Here is a 22,277-nt window from a genome sequence, read left to right on the forward strand (position 1 = left end):
CCTCCCCCAAAGCGGGCGGAGCCGGGCTCGGTCAAAGGGGCGGGGCAGCGCGGGGGGGTCCTTACCTGTGTCATGGCCGCCGGAGGGCTTGAGCGCGGCGGCGGCCAGGCGCGCCATCATGGGCGAGATCAGCCCCTTGCTGGCCGACAGCTTCTCCATGATGGACGAGGCGGCGAAGGAGGTGGGCGTGGACGCCATGGCGCCCTCGGCGCCCGCGCTGGAGCAGCCCTGCCCCGCCAGGGCGTCGCCGGGCACGGAGTGGGCGGCGGACGCCACGGCCGAGATGAGGCTGGCGGCCGAGTGGGGCAGCTGCAGGGGCATGCGGGGCATCAGGGGGTAGAAGGGGTTCCCCGAGGCGGCGGCGGCGGCGGCGGCCGCCAGCGCGTTGTTGGACAGCGCCAGCCCCACCGGCATGTTGCTAGGCAACGCCTGGGCCAGGAGGCTGGACATGCGGTGCTGCTGCTGCTGGCTCAGCGAGGGCGTGGGCGGCTTCAGGGCGTGGCCCGAGGACGGGGAGCAGGAGGAGGAGGAGGAGGAGACGGCGGCCGCCATGGCGCCGGAGGTGGTGGTGGCGGCGGGGGCGGAGCTCAGCAGGTGGGGCAGCGCGCCCGAGGGCTGCGTGGCGGTCGGCGAGGCGCTCAGGCTGGAGTTCTTGCTGCTGATGGCCGAGAAGTCCATGAGGTCGTCGTTGCTGGACTCCTCCGGCTCCTCCTTGGGGACCAGGAAGGCGGAGGAGGAGGAGGCGGAGGAGGAGAGGCCGCCGCCCATCACGCCGGTCGCCGAGCGGATATGGCGCCGTTCGTGCTTGCGCTTGTGGGAGGTCATCTGGCTGGTGGAGGTGAAGGTGAAGCCGCAGCCGGCGCGGATGCAGTGGAAGTGGTTGGTGGCCTTGCTGTAGACGCAGCCGTCGTACTTGCACTCCTCGTACTTGTAGAACTTCTTGAAGCCGTCCTTGGCGTAGGCGTCGTCCTTCACGTGGTAGCTCTTGTGCTTCTCGATGTCACACTTGTTCTTGAAGGTGAAGCTGCAGCCGGGACGCCTGGGAGACACGGCGACGGAACGCCACAGGAGGGGACGGACAGGACAGGACAGGACACACGGGACAGGACACACGGGACAGGGGAAGAGGAACAGGGTCAGTGAGCGGTTCAGGGCATCGGGCACAGAGAGAACCTCCCAGGTAGCAGAGGGGAGGCCACTCACACGTCAGAGAGCGGTCGGGCAGACGAAGAGCGAGCCGTTAGTCGGCCGCTCGTCCGAGTTCTGCTCGATTCTAACATCGTGATCTTAACATCTTAACATCTCAACATGTTGGACCCAGTGAACGGCGTTGCATTCACTCATCCCTCTGTAGGACACGGCGTACATTCATTCATCCACGTGCACGATTCTTCAGCAGGCCATGGGCCCCAGGGCGGCGTCTGGAGGTGACCGTGCCGCCGGACCCTCTCCCCGGCTCACCTGCAGTGGAAGTGGGTGGTCTTCTGGCCGTAGAACTGGCACTCCACCGTGCCACAGTCCTCAGTGGCGCGGAACCGCTGGAAGCCGTCGTTGATCAGCTGGGCGTTCTTCTTGTGGAAGTTCTCGTGGGTCATGACGTCCGAGGTGCTGGTGTACACCTTGTTGCAGCCCACCTGCAGAGCAGAGATGTGTCTTGAAACTGGAAAATAAAAGGTCTGGCCCCGGAGCAGACATGATAGTTTCAGTTCATTCAATCGCGATCGAGAGGAGCCATTTTGTTGTTGTTGTGTTTGCTGTTGATTTGTTTGATTGTGTTCACACACATGCGCGCGCACACACACACACACACACACACACACACACACACACACACAGAACAAAACATCAGAGCTGTGACAGCAGATGCAGCAGGATGTGTTGCACTAGCCAAAAGCAGAGTGTGTTAGTGCGCACACACACACACACAACTCCCCGCACTTATGTTCGTCACACTGATCTTTAACCTTTTTGGTCTTTAATTCATTTAGTTTTTTAAACATCCCCTTATTTGGTTTGTGGTAGAGAACATCAGATCGAAAGTCAGCGAGACTTGTGGTATTTTTTTCATGTCTAAGCTGAGCATTGGAAACTATCTTGTGACTTTGATGAGCCGAAAAGGGGAAGAGTTCTGCTCAGAACGGGCCGTGGTCACTGCAGGTGAGCGTGAGAACCGAACTACAGCGCATTCACCTGTGAAGTTAACCCTGAATACAGAATAAGAACCACAGAGACAGCGACATCGTCACGTTCAATGGTTTAACCCCATCCATAGCGGAGACGAGGGCGTTGGATTCACGTCCATATACATACATATAGTCCCTGTTTAAAGTAAAAAGCACTTTGTATATCGTCACTGGCAGGGTCCATACAAACAGGGCAACTTTTCCATATTGAGTCAAACAATGGAAACGAATGCCTCTGCGTTGGCCATTCCCTTTTTTCTCTGCGTAAATCAATAGTGCCTCATGCCAACATCTGTACGTCCTCACAGACTGTTAAAACAAGGCCTGAAACGTCCTCATAACAATTAGGGCAGAGAGAGAGAGAGAGAGAGAGAGAGAGAGAGAGAGAATGAGAGAGAGAGAGGTTTAAAAAAAAGGGATATATCTCAGAGCCAACCTGTACTGAGATGCAGTGTTGCTGTACAGACAGAGAGACAGACAGAGAGAAAGAGAGCAAGAGAGAGAGAGAGAGAGAGAGAGAGAGAGAGAGAGAGAGAGAGAGAGAGAGAGAGAGAGAGAGAGCACATTGACACCTTGAAAGTAAGCAGGCGTAAAAAATTAAACAAATCCAAAAGGGGGGAATAATCTCACGACTGGCCACTTGGTACTAAAAGATGAAAAATGTGTAGTTTATATAAACACCTTAGCAAGTTTTATCCATTCCAATTAAGGAGCGAGAGTGGTCTGGAAGGAGAAGTGTGTGTGGTTGGGGGCATGCTGGCTGCCTTGTGTGTGTGTGTGTGTGTGTGTGTGTGTGTGTGTGTGTGTGTCCATCCATTTGAATTTTCTTTTATTTAGTTTACAACACCTTGTGCCAAACTGTTCTTTAAGTGCAATTTAGGGTTAATAGAAAAAAAATAACAGCAGGATAGTAATTCCCTTTTATAGACGTAGTCAAACCATGCGACATTCAGCCATCCCAGTGTGTGTGTGACTGTGTGTGTGTGTGTGTGTGTGTGTGTGTGTGTGTGTGTGTGTGTGTGTGTGTGTGTGCGTGTCTTGTTATGCCAGAGTGGCCTGCTTTTCATATGTCATGGCACCCAGCTACACTGGACCCGGTGAATCTTCAGTTGCCCCTAAATGGCGGCCATGCATCCCCCAGTGAACGCCCAGCTCCATATGGGTTCTATACGGAGGCCTCCGACCCACCCTGAGCTAAAGCCACACACGTTTGGGCGGCTTTTCTGCACATTGTTCGGGTTTTACACCCTGGGCTTTTGAAATAATGGATTTAAAATCTTCTCGGCCAAATGCGTTGAAGCAATGGAGGCCTTCCCAGACAGCCCTAGACAAATGAAGTCACAGGCTTCTTGTGTTGTTTTGTGCGTGTGTGTGTCTGTGTGTGTTTGTTTGTGTGTGTTTTGTGGTTGTGTGTAAGCATTATATGTGTGTGTGTGTGTGTGTATTTGGGTGTGTGTGTGTTTCCGTAATGTTAGTGTGTGCTTGTGCATGATGTGTTTGTGTGTGTATCTCATGTGTGTGTGTGTGCGCATGTGTTTGTTGTGTTTGCGTTTGTATGCGTTGCGTTTATGCCTGTGTGTGTATGTTGCGTTTAGGTCCATGTGTGTGTGTGTGTGTGTGTGTGTGTCCATGTGTGTGTGTGTGTGTTGCGTTTATGTCCCTGTGTGTGTGTGTGTGTGTGTGTGTGTGTGTGTGTGTGTGTGTGCGCGGCGTGGCGGCGGGGGCGTGGCCGATCCATCTACCTGCATGCAGTGGTAGTGGGTGCTCTTCCCGTTGAGGTGACAGTCGTGGTAGTAGACGCTGCAGTCATCCAGGGGGCTGAAGCGCATGAAGCCGTGCTGCAGTGAGTTGTCCCTCTTCTTGTGCATGTTGTAGTGGCGGATCACATCCTGCTTGCTGGTGAACCGCTGCTCGCACCAGGCGGGGAGGGGGGAACGGAGAACGGATGGAGGAGCTGTTAGCTGGGGGTGAGGGTTTTTAAAAAAAACATTTTAAACAATAAAACGAGCGGCCGCGTGTTGCTGTGGAAACACCCGGGCTGGGGTCAGGGTTACTCTGGGTCGTTCTGTTCCGTGATAACAGGTCTGAAAGGGGCTCTGCAGACCCCATGATGATGACCCCCCCCCCCACCTGACCTGAGCCGTCTGAAGGGAGAGGGAACCCCCCCCCCCTGAATATCAAGGAGGAGACACTGGAGGAGGAGTACAGGGGGAGGGGTCTCTCTCTGTCGGGGGGGGGGGGGCGTTATGGTGACAACACGAGAGAACAGAGTCAGAGGAAGGGGTGAGAACATGACGGTGAAACCATGTGGGGGTCGTTGGAAGAGAGAGGGGGGGAGAGGAGGAGAGTGAGGAGGAAAATGATGAGGATCAGGAGAAAGGGGCTGAGGCAGAGGACGAGGAGGGGGACAAGGACGAAGAGGAAGAGGAGGGGGGGCGTGAAGATTATGATGAGGAGGAGGAGGAGGAGGAGGAGGAGGAGGAGGGGGAGGAGGGGGAGATGCGTCCTCTTAAAGAGGAGACATGTTGGGGCTGGGGCGGTTATTGATTGACTTTGCATGGCTCAAACAGAAGCCGTGACCTGTCTGAGACCGGGGGGGGGGTTAGTGTCCCGGCCAACCCACCCCTCCCCTCCCTAGCACCCAGTACCCCTCCTCCCTGTCTCCCTGTATCATTTTTCATACCACCCCATACCTATTTGGGGGTAACATTTTAATTAATATCACTTGACATGCAGGATCACATTCGAGGTGTATTTTTTTGGTTAATGTTTTCTAAATGTTCCATGTAGATGGTTTCTGCAGACGTGCGCATAGTGGGGGGGGGGGAGAAGGAGCAGCAGACAAACTAACAAGCTAACCCCAAAACAAGCTACGCGTTTTCGTTTTTTTTCTCCTTTTCTTTCCTTTCTTCCAATTCCCCGCTCGAAATATGATTCCATTTTTAATTAAAGCATCACCACTTGCTCTTGTTGTAATAATGAGCGAATATGCCGCAGATTACCCTGGCTGTGAAATGAAGGGAGGGAGGAGGAAGCTCTCCCCTCGTCCTCCTCCTCCTCTCTCCACTCAGGAGTCATCAGCAGCAGCGTGGCCCGCGGAGATCGACAGCAACAAAATCTTCTGTAATTGGGCTTAAGCTGATGTTACGGAAACTGTAACTGGAGAAGCGCGAATCAATGAGGCAGTTCTGTCGGGCCCCTTCGGTCCATATTTATCCCCCGCTAAGTGAAAATATATCAGAAAGATCCATTCTTAAACACGGCCTAATTGCTATATACCAAGTAGGGTAATTGCCTTGTGTCATGTGCTTTGACGGTGCGCACGTAAAAACACGCCAAAAACTCAGATCTCTCGCGGCTGTTTATTCAGTTATTGCTATTTCATCCACACAATCTTCACGCTTTCCCTTTTTTATCGTTTATTATTATCATATCCCCTGATAGGGGACCGGGAATCGTCTTGTTTTTCAAGATTCGGCTCATCTGGTTTACACGGCAGCCTGTGTTTCAAAGGCAGTGTGTGTTGAGACGGTCAGAGGATGGCAGAGATCAGCTGCCGGACGGAGCGCTCGGAACATAACCCTAACCCTCCAAAATAGTCCACTGAGGAGTGAGCGAGGGAGGGCGAGAGAGCGGGCGAGAGAGGGCGAGAGACGGAAAATATCTTGTTTTCAGATGAGTGCTGATAAAGGTTGGGAGCCACTCGCTACATGTATTTTAGGATTCCCCACTAGTGTGGCAGGATACTCACACTATGTACGCACGCATACCCGCGCACACACACACACACACACACACACACACAAGCCCATGAAAGGAGAATGTCTACACTGAGCCAACTGCCCTGGGGCTGGCAGGGGGGGTAATATTCCACTAGTGTGTGTGTGTGTGTGCATGTGTGTGTGTGCGTGTCTGAGTATGTGTGCATATGTGTGTGCGTGTCATATAACAATCTATGCTAATCACCTTGAAGGAGGGACATAGCCATTTTAATGTTTATCTTTCATGTAAGGTAGTGGCATCTAAACAACGACTTCCCCCAAAAAATAGAATATGTCCATGCCTAGTTTGTCAGGTTTTATTTCGGGCTCGCGACACAAAGAGGAGTGAGAAAAGCAGACTTGAGCGTGGAAATCGTCGTGATAACCCGAACTAACGCTCTGAGTAATGACACGGAATGATCTCCGCACTGAGAAGACGTCCTGTCGCGTCGCAAAGTGAGGAAAATGAAAGCCCCAATCCGCGACGCCGCCTTTCACACAAACAATGTTTATCGAGTGGTAATCTCTCTTGATCAGTAGCAGACAAGGAAGATTACAGTCAAAGATGCCTTAATTCAGTAAATCAGAGACACACGCGCAAAAAAAAAAAAAAACCCACAGGGCACAGCGGTTCTCTCTCCGGCGAGGATTTCTGCGTCTCTCGGACGAATGTCCCCGTGTTTGTCTTACTCTTTGAGGCCATATGCTAGTGCAAACACAGGGCCTGTATTATGATCTGCTTTGTGTTTCTACCCTTTCCTGTGGCACACATGACAACCCCTGGGACCAGGACGAGATTAATAACCTGAAAGGGGATTAAAAGCAGGCCCCTAGCACTGGCAGATGTCTTCGTCGGAAAAAAAGGGCGCATTACGAAAGGAGCCATATTTCAACCATATTTTAAATTAACCCCCCTGCCTCCCCTAATAAAAGGCCAATTGTCAGAAACAGGCTGTGCCTGGAATCAGCTTACAATGAAATGAGCAGAAGATATATATTATATATATATCCATACAGCGTTACAGTAACGCTATATCTATCTATATATCTATCTCTTTTTTTTCAATCCATCTATCTATCCATACATCTATCTATTCATATCTATATATATAAAGCTATAGGCCTAAATATGGGAGCCAACAGTCATAGCCTGTTTGATGCGTGTGTTTTGCGTGGGCCTCATTATGCAGAGCACGCCATCAGATCAACACATTAGCGCCCAGAACAGGTTTTTCCTGCCACTTCCTTCAGCGGGTTTGATCAAACCCTCTGACGTCCGCCGCCCTCGTTCAGCCTTGCCTTGCTTTCAGTTTTTCTACGAGCGGCCCGGCCCGCTGAACGGCCCGTAGCGCCTCTACCCCGGCCTGGCCCGAGGGCGGGCGCTGGCTCGACGCCGATGGACCTTGGTGGTGAGGGGGGGGCGCAGACAGCCTTTATGGCGGCGTCTCATTCTTCAGAAGACAAGACCCGGTGTGTGGGGGGGGTCGGGTCTGGGGGGGTTACCTGGTAGTTGCACTCGGGGTCCATGCAGTGGTAGTGCTCTCTGTACTGGTAGGCGCAGTGCACGTGGCCACAGTGCTGGCTTCCAGAGAACCTGAGAACACAACACAGAGCAACCGGTGATGAGTCACGGCCGCGCACGCACGCACACACACACACACACACACACACACACACACACACACACACACACACACACACACACACACGCACACACACACACACACACACACGCACACACACACACACACGCACACACACACACACACGCGCACACGCGCACACACACACACACACACACACACGCGCACACACACACACGCATACACACACGCACACACACACACGCATACACACACACACACACACACGCACACACACACACACCCACACACACACACACGCACACACACACACACACACACACACACACACACACACACACACACACAGCGCACATATATGGGAATTTCTAAAACCACCGAAACGCTCCACGGCAGATGAAGACCACGTCGCTGGTTTTCTTTTGAATATATATCTACATATGTATATTCTATTTTTTTTTTTTTTTTACATTTGCTTTCAGTCAGTGTAAAAAAGGCCTTCATTATCGTGCCCTCATACCCAATGCCCCTGCGTCGCCGCCAGGGAAACCCCGACCACCGCAACCTCTCACTGCCGCCAACAGTTTAGTCGTCTGTCACACCAATTCCAACCAAATTACTTTCATTTATTTACAAAGCAGCCAGTGGAGACACTTATTAAATTGTAACCCTTTCCCCCCGACGCACACTAAAACATTTGTGTGTGTGTGTGTGTGTGTGTGTTTTTGTGTGTGTGTGCACTTGGGCACAAACAAAACACAGGCACACACCCACAAACACAAACACACACACACATACACCCACAACACAAAGGAATTGTCCCTCTTTGCCAGAACCTTAAGCCTAGTGCCAAACGGCGGGAGGCTGAACCTGTTGGCGAGGTTCATGACCCTCCCCCCCCTCGTCGGTGACACACCCTCGCAGGGGATTTTTTTGTGTTGATTTTTCTTTTTCACACAAAATTGCACGTTTGCGTGCACGCCTACACACTCGCAGCTTTCATCATGCGACTGATGATGACGAGGGCCGTTCCAAACATTCCAATTAACACGGAAAACACACAAATAAACATTTGGCACATAGGCTAGTGCCAGCAGCTCCATCTGCTGAGAGAGAGAGCGAGAGAGCGAGAGAGAGAGAGAGAGAGAGAGAGAGAGAGAGAGAGAGAAAGAGAGAGAGAGAGAGGAAGGGAGAGAGGAAGGGAGAGGGGAGAGAGAGAGAGAGAGAGAGGGAGAGGGAGAGCGAGAGAGAGAGAGAGAGGAAGGGAGGGAGAGAGAGAGAGAGACACTACAGCTACTGAAGGAAGAAAGTAATAGATTTGTATTTTTGTATGTTTTTCGGGTGGTGATGTTTTTTTTTATCGTCAGGATTATCCCAGAGCTGCGTTTACAGATCGCTTTGCCGAGTTCATTAAGCTAATTGAACAGCAAATCGGCTACCTTTTATCAGTTGGTCGTGTTGGTGGGGGTGTTCGAGAATGCAGTGGAGGAGATAGACTGAGAGAGGGTGAGAGAGAGAGAGAGAGAGAGAGAGCGAGAGAGAGAGAGAGAGAGAGAGAGAGAGAGATGGGGCTTTGAGGAGCACTGATGTGTCTTTTGTAGAAAATTACAAAAATAAATATGTAGGATAATAGTCGTATTAACGCTAAATCAGCGAACATGTAAATAAAGGGGGGGGACTCTATGTATGCCGTTTTTACCAATTACCCGCTATAGTGTTCCCTACACATACACACACAAACACACACACACACACACACACACACACACACACACAGGCACCCCGTAGGAGTGCTCTGTTCATTGCCATTAGTGCTCTCCACAGCCCCATTAAACTCTTTAGTAAGTGTATACACAAGCGCACACGCAAAAAATATACACACAAACAGACACACACACACACACACACACAGCAGCAACCCCCCCCATCACCCCCCTTCCCCAGGGACCTTAGCCCCCCCCGCCCCCCAGCCCTGCACACTGCCCAGCTGTATGACTGAGCCTCTGGAGGTGGGTGGGTGGAGGAGGGTGGAGGTGGGTGGAGGTGGGTGGAGGTGGGGGTGGGGGAGGGGGTGGAGGCCTAGATGGGGGGGGGGGAGCCCCCCTCTATTCAGCAGCAGATTAAATATTAATGCGGCCACGATGCAGAGATTGCAGTGCGTCTCCCGTTACAATAGACACACACAGATCAGAGTGGTCCGCCCTGGGGGGGGGGGCTTTGGGGTGACATGGAGCCCGCTGGAGAAGGATGGAGAACTCTGAGACCCCCCCCACCACCACACACACACACACACACACACACACACACACACACACACACACACTCCTCCGATCTCTCTATTTTTCACCAGGATAGAGGTGTAGAAGAGAGGGGGGGGGGGTTTACAAAGCTTGTTTTTTTGTTCATAACCCGTGCACTCATTAGCCAGAGCTCCTGAGAGAACCCCCCCTCACCCCCCCTTCTTCCCGCTGCCTCCACCTCCACCCCCACGACCCCACCCAGCTACATTTGCCCTTTTTTATGAGTCCTCTTTTTCTATCTACTCCTCCCTCCCTCTCTCCCTCCCCCTCTCTCTCTCTCCCTCCCTCCCTCCCTCTCTCCCTCCCCCCTCTCTCCCTCTCTCTCTCCCTCCTTCCCTCCCTCTCTCCCTCCCTGCCTCCCTCCCCCTCTCTCCCTCTCTTCCTCCCTCTCTCCCTCCCTCCCCCTCTCTCCCTCTCTTCCTCCCTCTCTCCCTCCCTCCCCCTCTCTCCCTCTCTCCCTCCCTCCCTCCCTCCCTCCCCCTCTCTCCCTCTCTTCCTCCCTCTCTCCCTCCCTCCCCCTCTCTTCCTCCCTCTCTCCCTCCCTCCCCCTCTCTCCCTCTCTCCCTCCCTCCCCCTCTCTCCCTCCCTCCCCCTCTCTCCCTCTCTTCCTCCCTCTCTCCCTCCCTCCCCCTCTCTCCTCTGTTTTTTCCCGTCCCCAGCACGGAAATTGAAACTGTATCGGGTCTTATCAGCCGCTTCCCCGTGCATCAACTGCCGAGATGTTTAGACAAATTTTATGCATTATGCAGCGCAAATATCAAAACAGTTCTTGGCAGTGCCAGCAGAAGCCTCATTAAAAATTCCTTAATTAAATCTTCTTGCAAAATGTAATCAGTCCAAAGGAAGGGGTTTTGTGTGTGGTGTGTGGTGTGTGAATGCCTGTTTATGTGCACGTGTGTGTCTGCAGTGCATTGTGTGTGTGTGTGTGTGTGTGTGTGTGTGTGTGTGTGTGTGTGTGTGTGCGTGTGTGTGTGTCTGTCAGTGCCAGGGCTTTGATTTGTGTCCTTCATGTTACGGCTTGGAGAAGTAATCATTAACGCCAAAGCCACTCTGGCTTTTCAAATGCTATTTTCTTTCTTTTAAACGGAATAAACAAACAGGCGATAATCACCTTTCTAGGGGCGTCGGAAAATGAATCCGGAGCTGTTGTTGTTGTTGTGTTGTTGTTGTTGTTGCGGTGAAAGTGGAGATGCCGGTGTTGTGTCTTTGTGTTGTGTCTTTGTGAGCGAGCGGCTCAGTCCCTTCCTCTTTATTTGTGATGAGAGATAAACACTTCAGGGGCTGCGTCCGAGCAGACCAGGTCTCTAACCCCCCCCCCCCCCCCCACAAACACACACATGTACACCCCCCCCCCCCCGGACGTCTCTCTGTATTAGCACGCACTAATAGAGAGCACGACTCAATACTTCAATTCTTAACAGTATGCTAATATCAGCCCATAACTTACCCGGCCCCCTCCCCCCTCCACAAACTGGGCCTTGTCTTAATTCACTAACTGCACATAAAATGTCCATCGCCCCCCCCCCCCCCCAGCCCCGCCCCACACACACACACACTGTCCGGTGACATCACTGAATAAAACACACCGTCAATTAATAGAGCGCTGCGTCGAAACCAGCGCTGGGGCCCGGGGGGGCGGGGGAAGGGCGGGGGAGTATTTGCATACCTGGCGATGTATTTCTGGTAGAGGTTGATGTCGTCGCCGGCGGGTTTCTCCGGTGGCAGTCCGTTCCTAACACAAAGGAGAGACAGGATTGATGACAGGCCGCGGCCGTTAATAAGGAAGGCACAGCGGCGACACCGCTGTGGACCTCGGAGCCGGCGAGCGGACGCCAAACTCTGGAACATCAATATGCATTTTGTGGCGGCGGCGTGGAGCCGCGTGAATCATGGGAGTGAGGGGGGAGAGGGGGCATTGGGATGCATGGTGTGGGAAGGAAGGGAAGGCCCCCGCATGTTGAACACGGGGCCACAAGGAGCGGCGGTGAACCCCTTGTTTCCCGCCCGATTCCCTGGGGTTTGGGTGACGACACCCCGAAATAATAGCAGGGTGTCTCCCCGCACCTTAAACCCAAGAGGACCGGTGTTGAACCGGGCGTTTTTAAACAAAGGGGAGGGGGGGGGGTTCCCACCGTCACCTCCGTCACGTCAGGACCGGTCTCGCCGTTGTCACCCCGTGGTCCAACCCCCCCCCGCCCGGCCCTATTGGCAGCGCCGCGTCGCGGGGACAGATTCACAATACAGTATAACCCCCCCCGTATCGGCATTTAGCTCCACGTGTTCAAAGCGCGCATACGGGGGGTTAACCCAGAGGTTAATCTGGCCCAGAGGGAGGCCGGCAGACCTTCCCTCCCCTCCTCTCCTCTCCCCTCCTCTCCTGTCTCCTCCCCTCCTCTCCTCTCCCTTCCTCTCTCCCCTCCCCTCCTCTCTCCTCCTCTCCTCTCCCCTCCCCTCCACTCCCCTCCTCCCCTCCCCTCCTCCTCTCCTCTCCCCTCCTCTCCTCTCCCCTTCTCTCCTCTCCTCTCCCCTCCTCTCTCCTCCTCTTCTCACCCATCCTCTCCTCTCCCCTCCCCTCCTCCCCTCCTCTCCTCTCCCTTCCTCTCTCCCCTCCCCTCCTCTCTCCTCCTCTCCTCTCCCCTCCCCTCCACTCCCCTCCTCCCCTCCCCTCCTCCTCTCCTCTCCTCTCCTCTCCTCTCCCCTCCTCTCTCCTCCTCTCCTCTCCCCTCCTCCTCTCCTCCTCTTCTCACCCATCCTCTCCTCTCCCCTCCTCCCCTCCTCTCCTCTCCTCTCCTCTCCCCTCCTCTCTCCTCCTCTCCTCTCCTCTCCTCTCCCCTCCTCTCCTCTCTCCTCCCCTCCCCTCCTCTCCTCTCCCCTCCTCCTCTTCTCTTCCATCCTCTCCTCTCCTCTCTCCTCCCCTCCTCTCCTCTCCTCTCCCCTCCTCCTCTTCTCTTCCATCCTCTCCTCTCCTCTCTCCTCCCCTCCTCTTCTCACCCATCCTCTCCTCTCCCCTCCCCTCCTCTCCCCTCATCCTCTCCTCTCCCCTCCTCCCCCTCCCCTCCCTCCCCTCTTTCTAACTGTATGTGTGGACCACGCTGGGCCAGTTAGCCTTAGCATGTGGCTTCAATGAGCCGCTGCCCCCTGACAGGGAAAGGCCAGAGCCTGAGGGAGAGACAGATGAGTGCTCACGAACGGGGAGGCTGTGGTGCTGGCGGTGGCGGTGGTGGGGGTGGGGGTGGGGGCGGGGGGCTTTGATAGAGCCTTGACTAACTAGCGACAAGGTCAAAGCTAATCAAACAGCTTCGGGAGCCTGTTTTCTCTCTGCTAGCGGCGGCGGCAGGCGAGCTTGTCCCCGGGCCCCTTTGTTTGCCGGCTTCAGACTGCGGCGGCGCCGGGCCCCTGTGGCTCTCCGGGAGGTTAGTCACGGCTCCAAAGTAATTAAAGGGAGAGTTGTTACACCCTCGCCCAGCCAAGGAAGTCACTCACTCCGTGGCGGCGGTGCTAAATCAGTCTCGGCGGAGAGCCGCGGCGAGTAAACACTTCATGTGCCTTTCGCGACTCATCACGTCGCCGCTATCTATCGGGCGGCGTGCGCTGTTTCACACTACATCCGCGTTGGCGGGGCGGGTGGAGGTAGCAATTACCTTTGCGTTAAGCTAACTGACTCACAGTAGCAGTTAAGCGTATGAGAGGCACACATTAGCCGGGAGGTGTTCCACTGAGAGACGCTCAATGAGGGCCAGACCTCTGCGCAGGGCTCCGGTTCAACGCACCAGCTCACTATAAACTGGAAGGTATAACGATGCTGGGTGAGATTTAATAATTCATTCGTTGTCAGGAGGTTCATATTATTTCAAGCGTTGCACCCAGTGTGCCGCACAAAAGCCCGATATTGTGCAGAACGCTGCTGTAAATAAGCACGCTCATCGCAGCCCCGCGCAATCAGCGGGGAGACCGCTCCGCGTCCGGCCGTAAAAGACGGACGCGTCTCGGCCATCGCCCCTGCGCCGCGCCTCCTCCAGACCAACCCTCCGCGGCGCTTACTTCACGGAGGACACGGTTCCCGTGGTGATGGAGTCCGTCTTGGAGAAGCTCGACTTCAGGTAGTCGGAGGCGCTGAATCCCATCTGCCCCGTCTGGTCCATGGCGAGCCCGGGGGCGGCGGCGGCGGCGGCGGCCGACGTCGCCGTGGAGACGGCGGGGGCGGCGGCCGCCCCAGGGGTCCCGGCCGCAGCAGAGGGGAGGAGGCCGGGCAGCAGCGGGGCCTCGGGCTTCCCCCCCGGCATCAGCTTCTGGATGTTCCTCACGTCGTACTTGGACGGCCGGCCCACCTTGCCCGTCTTGAAGGCGATGGCGCCGCCCATGTCGGGGCTGCCCTCGCCGGGCTTGAAGAGGTGCAGGAAGCGCACGTTCTCCAGGTCGTACTTGGACGGCCGCTTGTAGGAGTGGCCGTTCTGCTGCCGCAGGCTCTCGCCCATCTTCAGCTTCTGGATGAAGAAGTCGTACTTGGAGGCGCGCGAGGCCAGGCTCTGGAGGTTGGGGGCGGCGTTGGCCTGGGGGCCACCCGGCGGGGCGCCCCCAGGCGGCTGCTTGTGCTCCAGGCCGGAGGGGTAGAGCTGCGCCTCGCCGCCGGGCAGGCAGCTGGAGCTCTGCAGCATGGCGGCGCTCTTCTCCTGGGCCAGCTTGGAGGCCAGGTGGTCTTCCCCCCGCTTGGGCGCGGGCGCGGCGTGCATGGGCCAGGGCAGGGCCTCGCCGGCCTTCAGCTTGCGGATGTACTCCTCGTACTTGGAGAAGCGTGCGCGGCGCGAGGCCTCCTCGCTGCTCAGGGGGCCGGGGTCCGAGGAGGCCGCCTTCAGCTTCTCCAAGCTGATCTTCTTGTTCAGTTCGTCCCGGACCTGCTGGTCGTCGTAGCCGAACATCCCCAGGAACTCCGTCATGGTGTTGGCGGCGTAGTCGCGCAGGGCTGAGGCCTCTCCTGTAGGGGGGGGGGCAGAGAGGAGGAGGCGTGAGGAGGTGGGAGGGGGAAGGACGCTGTGTCAGCGAGACAACACCCCGTGCCCCCCTTTGGATTCTGTAAGGATCAGCTGTTGAGACGTTTTGAGGTGAAGTGGCCCTATGGTCCTGTCTATGGCCCTTATACTAGTTTCTCTATCACTCAGTCGTCGTGCTTCCACAAGCCGATCGTGCTAATTTTGACGTTTTTAAAAGTTGATGTGTCACTGTCCCTGGGATTCCTTTTATTTATTTTATTGCTGGATGTTCTACTTCTGTCTTTATTTATATAAAACAGAACCCAGGACTTCCCTCTTATGAAAAACGGAAGAACAAAAACATGAGTGTCTTTTTTGAATTAGTTCAGATGTTTCGGTGGAATTTCCCGTCTAGTCATACAAAACAACAGCTGTCCCGGTGATTGATTATGAAATGCCAGCCATGCCTGTTCATAGAGCTCAGAGGAGTTAGGGCTGGCAGATGCAGGTCAAAGTACGATTATAAAAAAGTTATATATATCCTAATATTACAAAACAGAATAACTAATGAGAATAAATTTGTGTCAGTTGGGCTGTGAAATTTTTTTTTTTTCTTTTTTTTAAGGTTATTTTTATAGACTTTATTTCAGATCTTCCTTTAACTAGTAGAGCAGGGGTTTGACACCAGTAGCACTGTATGGTAATTCACTGTGAGGCAGTGTTAGCTCAAGGCGTCACTCAGAACAGAGAATGTTTGCCTGAAGGATAGACATACTTTGCAGAGGGCGAGAGAACGTGATAGAGAGAGAGAGAGAGAGAGAGAGAGCGAGGCAATAAGGTTGCCGTTTAGTTTGCTCATCAAAAATATTTTTTAGACGTTTCAAGTTGTGTAAGTTTGCGTTCAGATTAGTCGCGTTCATCATGACAACTCAACCCAACTGTCAAGTCAGACATTTTGATCCTATCCCCCCAAGCCCTCTTGGTACACTCCCAGGAACTCAGTTAACCACTCTTTTTTTAATCATCTTGAGCACACAAACACAAACACACACACACACACACACACACACACACACACACACACACACACGCATGCTGGCCAGGGTAAATGCCAGCTGCTGTCCTGGTAATTAATACAAAATATTTCTTCTCTTGTCTCATATTTCTGTGTTACTGCTAAATCCGTCGGTCCAGGCCTGTTTTTCACATCTCCTGCGCGGCGTGTAAAACAAACCGGCCGGCGCGCGCCGGGAGGCGGTCCCCCACAGCACGTCGTATGAAAGGCGATCCGCCCGATCGAAAGGCCATGAAAAATGGAAGAGAAATGGATCAGGTATTTGAGATAGCGAATACCTGGATGTTTCGTCCCTCATCATTTTAGCTAATCTTCCGGGGGGGGGGGTATGCACAGCATAACCACATATCGACCGCAAAATGTGGATTTACGCTGGGGGTTGTAGTGTAGAGTTGTAGTTTAGATGGTTTTGCTACTGCGTCACTTCTACGATGTGTGAAATGTGTACGTATTAGATTCGTACATAGTACAAGTAACTGTAAAACGAATACAGCTATGAGGCTTTGGCGGAGCCCTGGTTTGTGTAACTTTGGGTCTGGGGTTTGAGGCATTTGATACACTTTCCATCTGACGCTGGGTCCGATTTTATTTCTACCGCGGGCATTTCAGGTCAGGATATCATATGGCCCTGATGTAGAGCCTGTCAACATCCTGATCCATCGGACGAAAACTACACTTAGTGGTGCTCAGCAAGCAGGCAGCTGAGGTATCAGGATAAAGACCACTTTCTACCCTTTCTCACTGCTGGGTGAAAAGGGGAAATCGTCTCGTTTTGTCGATTTGTTTTACATATGTATGAACCAACAGGGTTTATCATCCGGATGGTTTTACTTAAAAGAGCGTGGGAACCTTAAAAAACGGCAACCTTTCAACGTTTGACTCCTTTTCCTGCACACAAGCTTCCGGATTGAGTCATCAAAAGCGAGACGCGACGAGTCTGACACATTTTTTTGAGGGGGATCTGTATGAATCTAATTTGCTGGGCTTATCGTCTCCCCGCTTGCTTCTCTGCTCTTCACCAAAGACGGCGAGTTACTTTTTATTCAGCGGCGTGCTGCGTGACAGCCTATCAGTGGCAGGCAAATGATTGGACTTAAACGGAGAGGATTATGGGCAGGGCAGCGGCAGATAACCTTTCTAAAACACCATGTAAATGAGATTTCTGCTGCAGCCTTATCTCCCCTCGCCTCCTAATGATGTCATGTAAAAGGCTGGAGGGGAGGAGGGGGAGGGAGGAAGGGCTTTGTGTGTTACACTTGTTAAGGTGAGATCGGCCACCGCTGCGGCCTATGATGATACTCTCACTCTCTCACTCTCTCCCCCACCCTCTCTCTCCCTCTCTCTCTCTCTCTGTCCTGCCTATGCAGCTCGCCCACTCTTCCTGGGCGTAATGTGCTTGCGTTGCGTTTCTGTCTCTCTCTATCTTGCACACGTTCTGTCTCGCTCTTCCAACACTCCGACACATATATACATATATATCTATGCTCCACACACACACACACACACACACACACACACACACAGAAACAGACACTCTACTGGTAAATGACACACCCGCACACAGACACACACACACACACACACACACACGCACACACGCACACACACACACACACACACACACACACACACACACACACACACACACACACACACACTCCTCTCCACTCCACCATGGTGTCGCTGGAAAAGTTAAAAAAGAAGTGGGGTCTAATCTCCCCACTTCATGGAGTCAGATTCCAGAGCAGCCACCAGGCCCTTGTCTATGTTTGAGACTATTAGGGCACATTTTCCCTCAGCGATACGATAACAAACGGGCATTATATCTGTTTTTCGGCTGACCAAACATGGCTGTGAGGAGCCTGGGAGCAGAGGTGTCACTGATGATAAAGGTGCCTGTCCCCGGCTATATATGGACCAACGCAGACTGCGGACACAACCGCCATACCCGTAGGTTTCACTTTTAAACGCTGGCAGACCCGGAATGCCAACGTCTGTAACCGTGCCAACGCAACGACGAAACCGAACGCCCCCGGTGAACGTGATACACCCCCTCCCCCCCACACACACACACTCACACACACACAAACACACACACACACAGAAGCTGCGTGGCTGATGATGGAGGGCGTCGACCGCGGGTCCCGTCCGCTCTTGGGTCGCGGAGAAACGCGTCTGATTGCGACGATTTCCGCGCAGCGGATCATAAATAGCTCCTCAAAAGTCATCCCTCTGTTTACGCCGATTGCGCGCGTACGTTTTGTTTAAGTAGACGCGGTTGTCGCGATGCGTGGCCCGGTTCAGACGAACGGGAGCGCTCGGTGCATCGGTCTGAACTAATTTGATGCGACGCGGACACAAAACACCGCGGAGCCCCCAAACTTCCCCCCGTCGTGGCGGAAAGTTAATTAGGAGACAGTAAATAGAGCGGGGGCTTTGAAATGAACAATAACCTTTTACACTGAACTCCAAATTGCTATTGGAAGTCATGGAGCAGCGCTGCCTGATCCCTGATGAACCTCTTTGTGGCATTGCTTTCACAGTTTATTTATTTATTTACTGTCCGTCGGATTCTCCCACCCCCCCCCCCCCCCCCCCCCCCCCCCCCCCCCCCTCCATTGACCGGCTTATGAGGCCCCGCCCCCCACAGCCTCATAAAGGCCCCATCTCATTTATCTGAGAAGAGGATTCTGGGTTGTTGTTTTTAGGAGCTGATAGGGGAGCCGTGCTCGGCCTTCGACCAGAGGAGTTAAATGTTCTGAAGGTCGCAGTTTCTCTCATTGATCTTGCGATGTTTGTTAATTACATTGTCACTGATGTTGTGAGCGATAATTAAGCCACTATGTTTATATGCATAATTATGCGTACTTCGCATCAGCCCCTTTCAAAGACAGCAGCGATGGAAAAAGAGTGAGAGAGAGAAATAAACATTTTAATTGTGAGCTGTGCGGAAAACAAGGCGATATAGACGCCCAAGTTACAAGTCTTAGCGAGTCTTTAAATATGTATATGAGTATAAGCGCTGTGTGACAAAGGTGGAAATGCACAAATACATGCATGGACATTTTACATCTAAAAGACAGAGTGCTGTGGTTGGTGTTGTTGCAGTTGTACGATGCGTCTACAAACATCCTCTGTTGGCGCTGAGATGCGCAGCGGTTAGGAAGGTGAGGCCAGAGAACGAAGGCGCGAACCCCTCCAACAACATCTTCACAACGCACACTGCGCGTTTTCTGTTGTTGCTTTTTTTTTTTCTCTTTACAGTCATGAAATCATCTAGAAATGACTAATTGAAACCACAAGCACTTTTCTCATTTGCTTCTGCTGACGAGCTCTTTGGCTTGATTTTCTGAAGAGCAGGCACGCAAGCATACTTGACGAATATCATCATCATGGAAGGAAAAAGAATGCTGAGAAAAAGGAATCAAAATGGCGGGGCTGTGGCTCAGGCCCTTGGGCACATCTCCACCCCCCCACACCTCCTCTCGGCCACTCCCAAAACCCATTTTCTCTTAAAATAATAAATACAAATCTACAAAATGGCGGTAATCAAGCAGAAACCAAAAACCTGTTTTTATGCATCCGGGTGCAATCTGCCAACTGTGAAGAAAAATAAAAATAAAAACACTCCCTGTCTTTTTTCGGTTTCCGCGAAAGAGAAGCTTTTATCTTTCCATTATTGGACTGTATTCATATTTTTATCATTTTATGGCCCTGTGTTTTCCGTTTGACCGTATCAGGGCGGTATTATCTCGGATGCAGTGGGTTCGTTCCTCGGTTTACAGGTTCCACAAGTACAAGTCTGTAAATGGTAAATTCTGAGATAATAGATGTGCTGTTAACACAAACTTTACCACTTCTTGTACTGTTCCATTCTTGCACAAAGTGTGTGCAAGCTTTATCTCTTTTGATAACCGCGATACGATACAGAAGGGACATCGAGTTTATATATATTAATATATATATAGCTCTACTCTTTAGAGCTATGTTTAGGAAAATGATATTACTGTGACCCTAACCACCGTTTCCACACTGAACATGGCACCGAATGAAATTCACTCCTCGTTCTATTTTTGACTTTTTTTAACGAGTGATCCTGGATTCTGAGAGCCACGAATGTTATCATTGCCTGACCCTCCACCTCCTCAACCTCCTCCACCACCTCCTCCACCACCTCCTCCACCTCCTCCTCCACCACCTCCTCCACCTCCATGGAGGCGGGGTATAGCTCGGAGCGGCGCTCCGTTTAGTGGGCCTGGAGAAAATCAAAGACTCCACGTGTAATCCTGAGTGTAATATGAAGCTTAGCTCAGCCCTGCCTGCAGCACCCGCCTTCGAGTGTCGGGGGGGGGGGGGGGCATGGACCTCACGCAGTAAGCCTACGTCAAATGTGAATTTCTTGATACTGTTAACCACACACACTGACAAGTTCCTATCTCCCCCCCCCTCCCTCTTTAGGTCCATTCTGTCACAGCCTATCCATGCTGTAACCCTAGAACCAAACCTCTCTCTCTCTCTCTCTCTCTCTCTCTCTCTCTCTCTCTAACAACAGGCTTGCGTAAGCTCACGTGGGGGGATGACGTTTCAAAGTCACCCCCCCCCCCCCCCCCCCCCCCCCACACACACACCCCCCCACCCCCACCCCACCCTTCCTCATAACACTATGGAATGGAATGTTCTGAAGGACAAAAGTAGACTATCCTCCATTCAGGACCAGGACTAGGGCTAAGACCCGGACCTGGACCCGGACCCGGACCCGGACCTGGACCAACACTAGGACTAGGGCTAAGACCCGGACCTGGACCTGGACCTGGACCAACACTAGGACTAGGGCTAAGACCCGGACCTGGACCTGGACCCGGACCCGGACCTGGACCAACACTAGGACTAGGGCTAAGACCCGGACCTGGACCCGGACCCGGACCTGGACCAACACTAGGACTAGGGCTAAGACCCGGACCTGGACCTGGACCCGGACCCGGACCTGGACCAACACTAGGACTAGGGCTAAGACCCGGACCTGGACCTGGACCAACACTAGGACTAGGGCTAAGACCCGGACCCGGACCCGGACCTGGACCAACACTAGGACTAGGGCTAAGACCCGGACCCGGACCTGGACCAACACTAGGACTAGGGCTAAGACCCGGACCCGGACCCGGACCTGGACCAACACTAGGACTAGGGCTAAGACCCGGACCTGGACCTGGACCTGGACCAACACTAGGACTAGGGCTAAGACCCGGACCCGGACCCGGACCCGGACCAACACCAGGGACCAGGAGCAGACAGGCAGACAGACAGACGGTCAGAAGGCGTACCTGGAGAGGCGAAGGGCGCGGTGCGGCCCGGAGGCAGCTGCTCTCCGGCCCCCCGCGGGTACACATGCTCCTTGGGCGGGCTGCGGGCCTCCGGGTCCTTGTCGTCGTGGTAACCGTCGCCGTGGCGGGCGCCCGGCGGCGTCTCGCCCTCCCGGGCGTCGCCCTCCTCGTCGCCGTCCTCCTCGTCCTCGCTGCAGCCCTTGGGCTGCACCATGTACACGCCCTCGGGGGGGCCGTCCTCCCCGTGGGGGGCCCTGTGGGCGCGCCCCCCGGCGCCGGGCCCCGGGGGGCCCTCCTCGCCATACTCCCCGTTCACCCACTTCTCGATGGCCTCGCGGCGCCGCTGGTCCTCCTCCAGGCTCGGCGTGAGGCCGGGGCCGTCGGGGAAGCCGGCGGCGTTGGGGGCGTCGCCGCCGCCGCCGCCGCCGCCGCCGCCGCCGCCGCCGCTCTCGCCGTCGTCGTAGTGCGAGCTGCCGGGCTCGCTGGCCTCGGCCGCACTCGGCTCCGCCTCGTCGCCGGGGGCGCCCACGTCGAACACCACCTGCCGGCTCAGCTTGGCGCAGATCGCGTTGAGCTTTAGGCCACCTTTCCTTTTGGCGGCCATCTTGGGTTTTCCTGAGGTCGTTTCAGTGCATAAACTCCTTTCAGCTGCAGGGGGAGACAGAGGGGGGGGGAGGGGTCAGGGCGTGGTCAGGGGGGGGGCGGTGCACGGGGCCCACGCAGGCCGCTCAGTGATAGGAACACTCAGACACTACACCACACTACGACAGCTCCCGAACCCAAAGCCCCCCGCGCTGGTTTGAAGCACGGTCGTGGAAAAGAACAAACCAGGCTGGTATGGGAACACCAGTCACCCCCCCACTGGCTATTAATACCAACCCAAAGCAGCGCCCCTTAACGACAGCAGGGGCCACTCCGGCAGAGGTTCTGCTCATATCTGCTCGTCACACCGACACCTGCAGTTCAGTGGTCGGGAGGCAGAGAAATAATGAAGGAAAGAGCAAGCAGCTGTAACCACGGGGAGATTGGTATCAGCCCCCCCCCCGCCCCAATCCAGTCCCCCCAC

General features: G+C 54.0%; 1 protein-coding gene across 7 annotated transcripts in view; it reads right to left on the bottom strand.

Moving 5' to 3' along the window:
* Positions 1-21,856, bottom strand: part of casz1 (castor zinc finger 1) — a 41,784-nt gene extending 19,928 nt beyond the window's left edge. For 4 of the 7 annotated variants that reach the window (XM_079741666.1, XM_079741664.1, XM_079741665.1 and 1 more), the window contains exons 1-7: positions 21,212-21,856; positions 13,890-14,820; positions 11,515-11,580; positions 7,448-7,538; positions 3,926-4,090; positions 1,462-1,676; positions 66-1,039 (exon numbers count right to left, since the gene is read on the bottom strand). In XM_079741666.1, coding sequence (XP_079597792.1) covers positions 66-1,039; positions 1,462-1,676; positions 3,926-4,090; positions 7,448-7,538; positions 11,515-11,580; positions 13,890-14,820; positions 21,212-21,815 — 3,046 coding nt within the window. In that variant the 5' untranslated portion in view covers positions 21,816-21,856. The remainder of the gene's footprint in view (positions 1-65; positions 1,040-1,461; positions 1,677-3,925; positions 4,091-7,447; positions 7,539-11,514; positions 11,581-13,889; positions 14,821-21,211) is intronic. The other 3 variants (XM_079741669.1, XM_079741668.1, XM_079741667.1) reach the window with 1 other exon arrangement.
* Between the last annotated feature and the right edge of the window lie 421 nt (positions 21,857-22,277).

This window comes from Pollachius pollachius (assembly GCF_949987615.1).
Source record: "Pollachius pollachius genome assembly, chromosome: 8".
NCBI classification, from domain to species: Eukaryota; Metazoa; Chordata; class Actinopteri; order Gadiformes; family Gadidae; genus Pollachius; species Pollachius pollachius.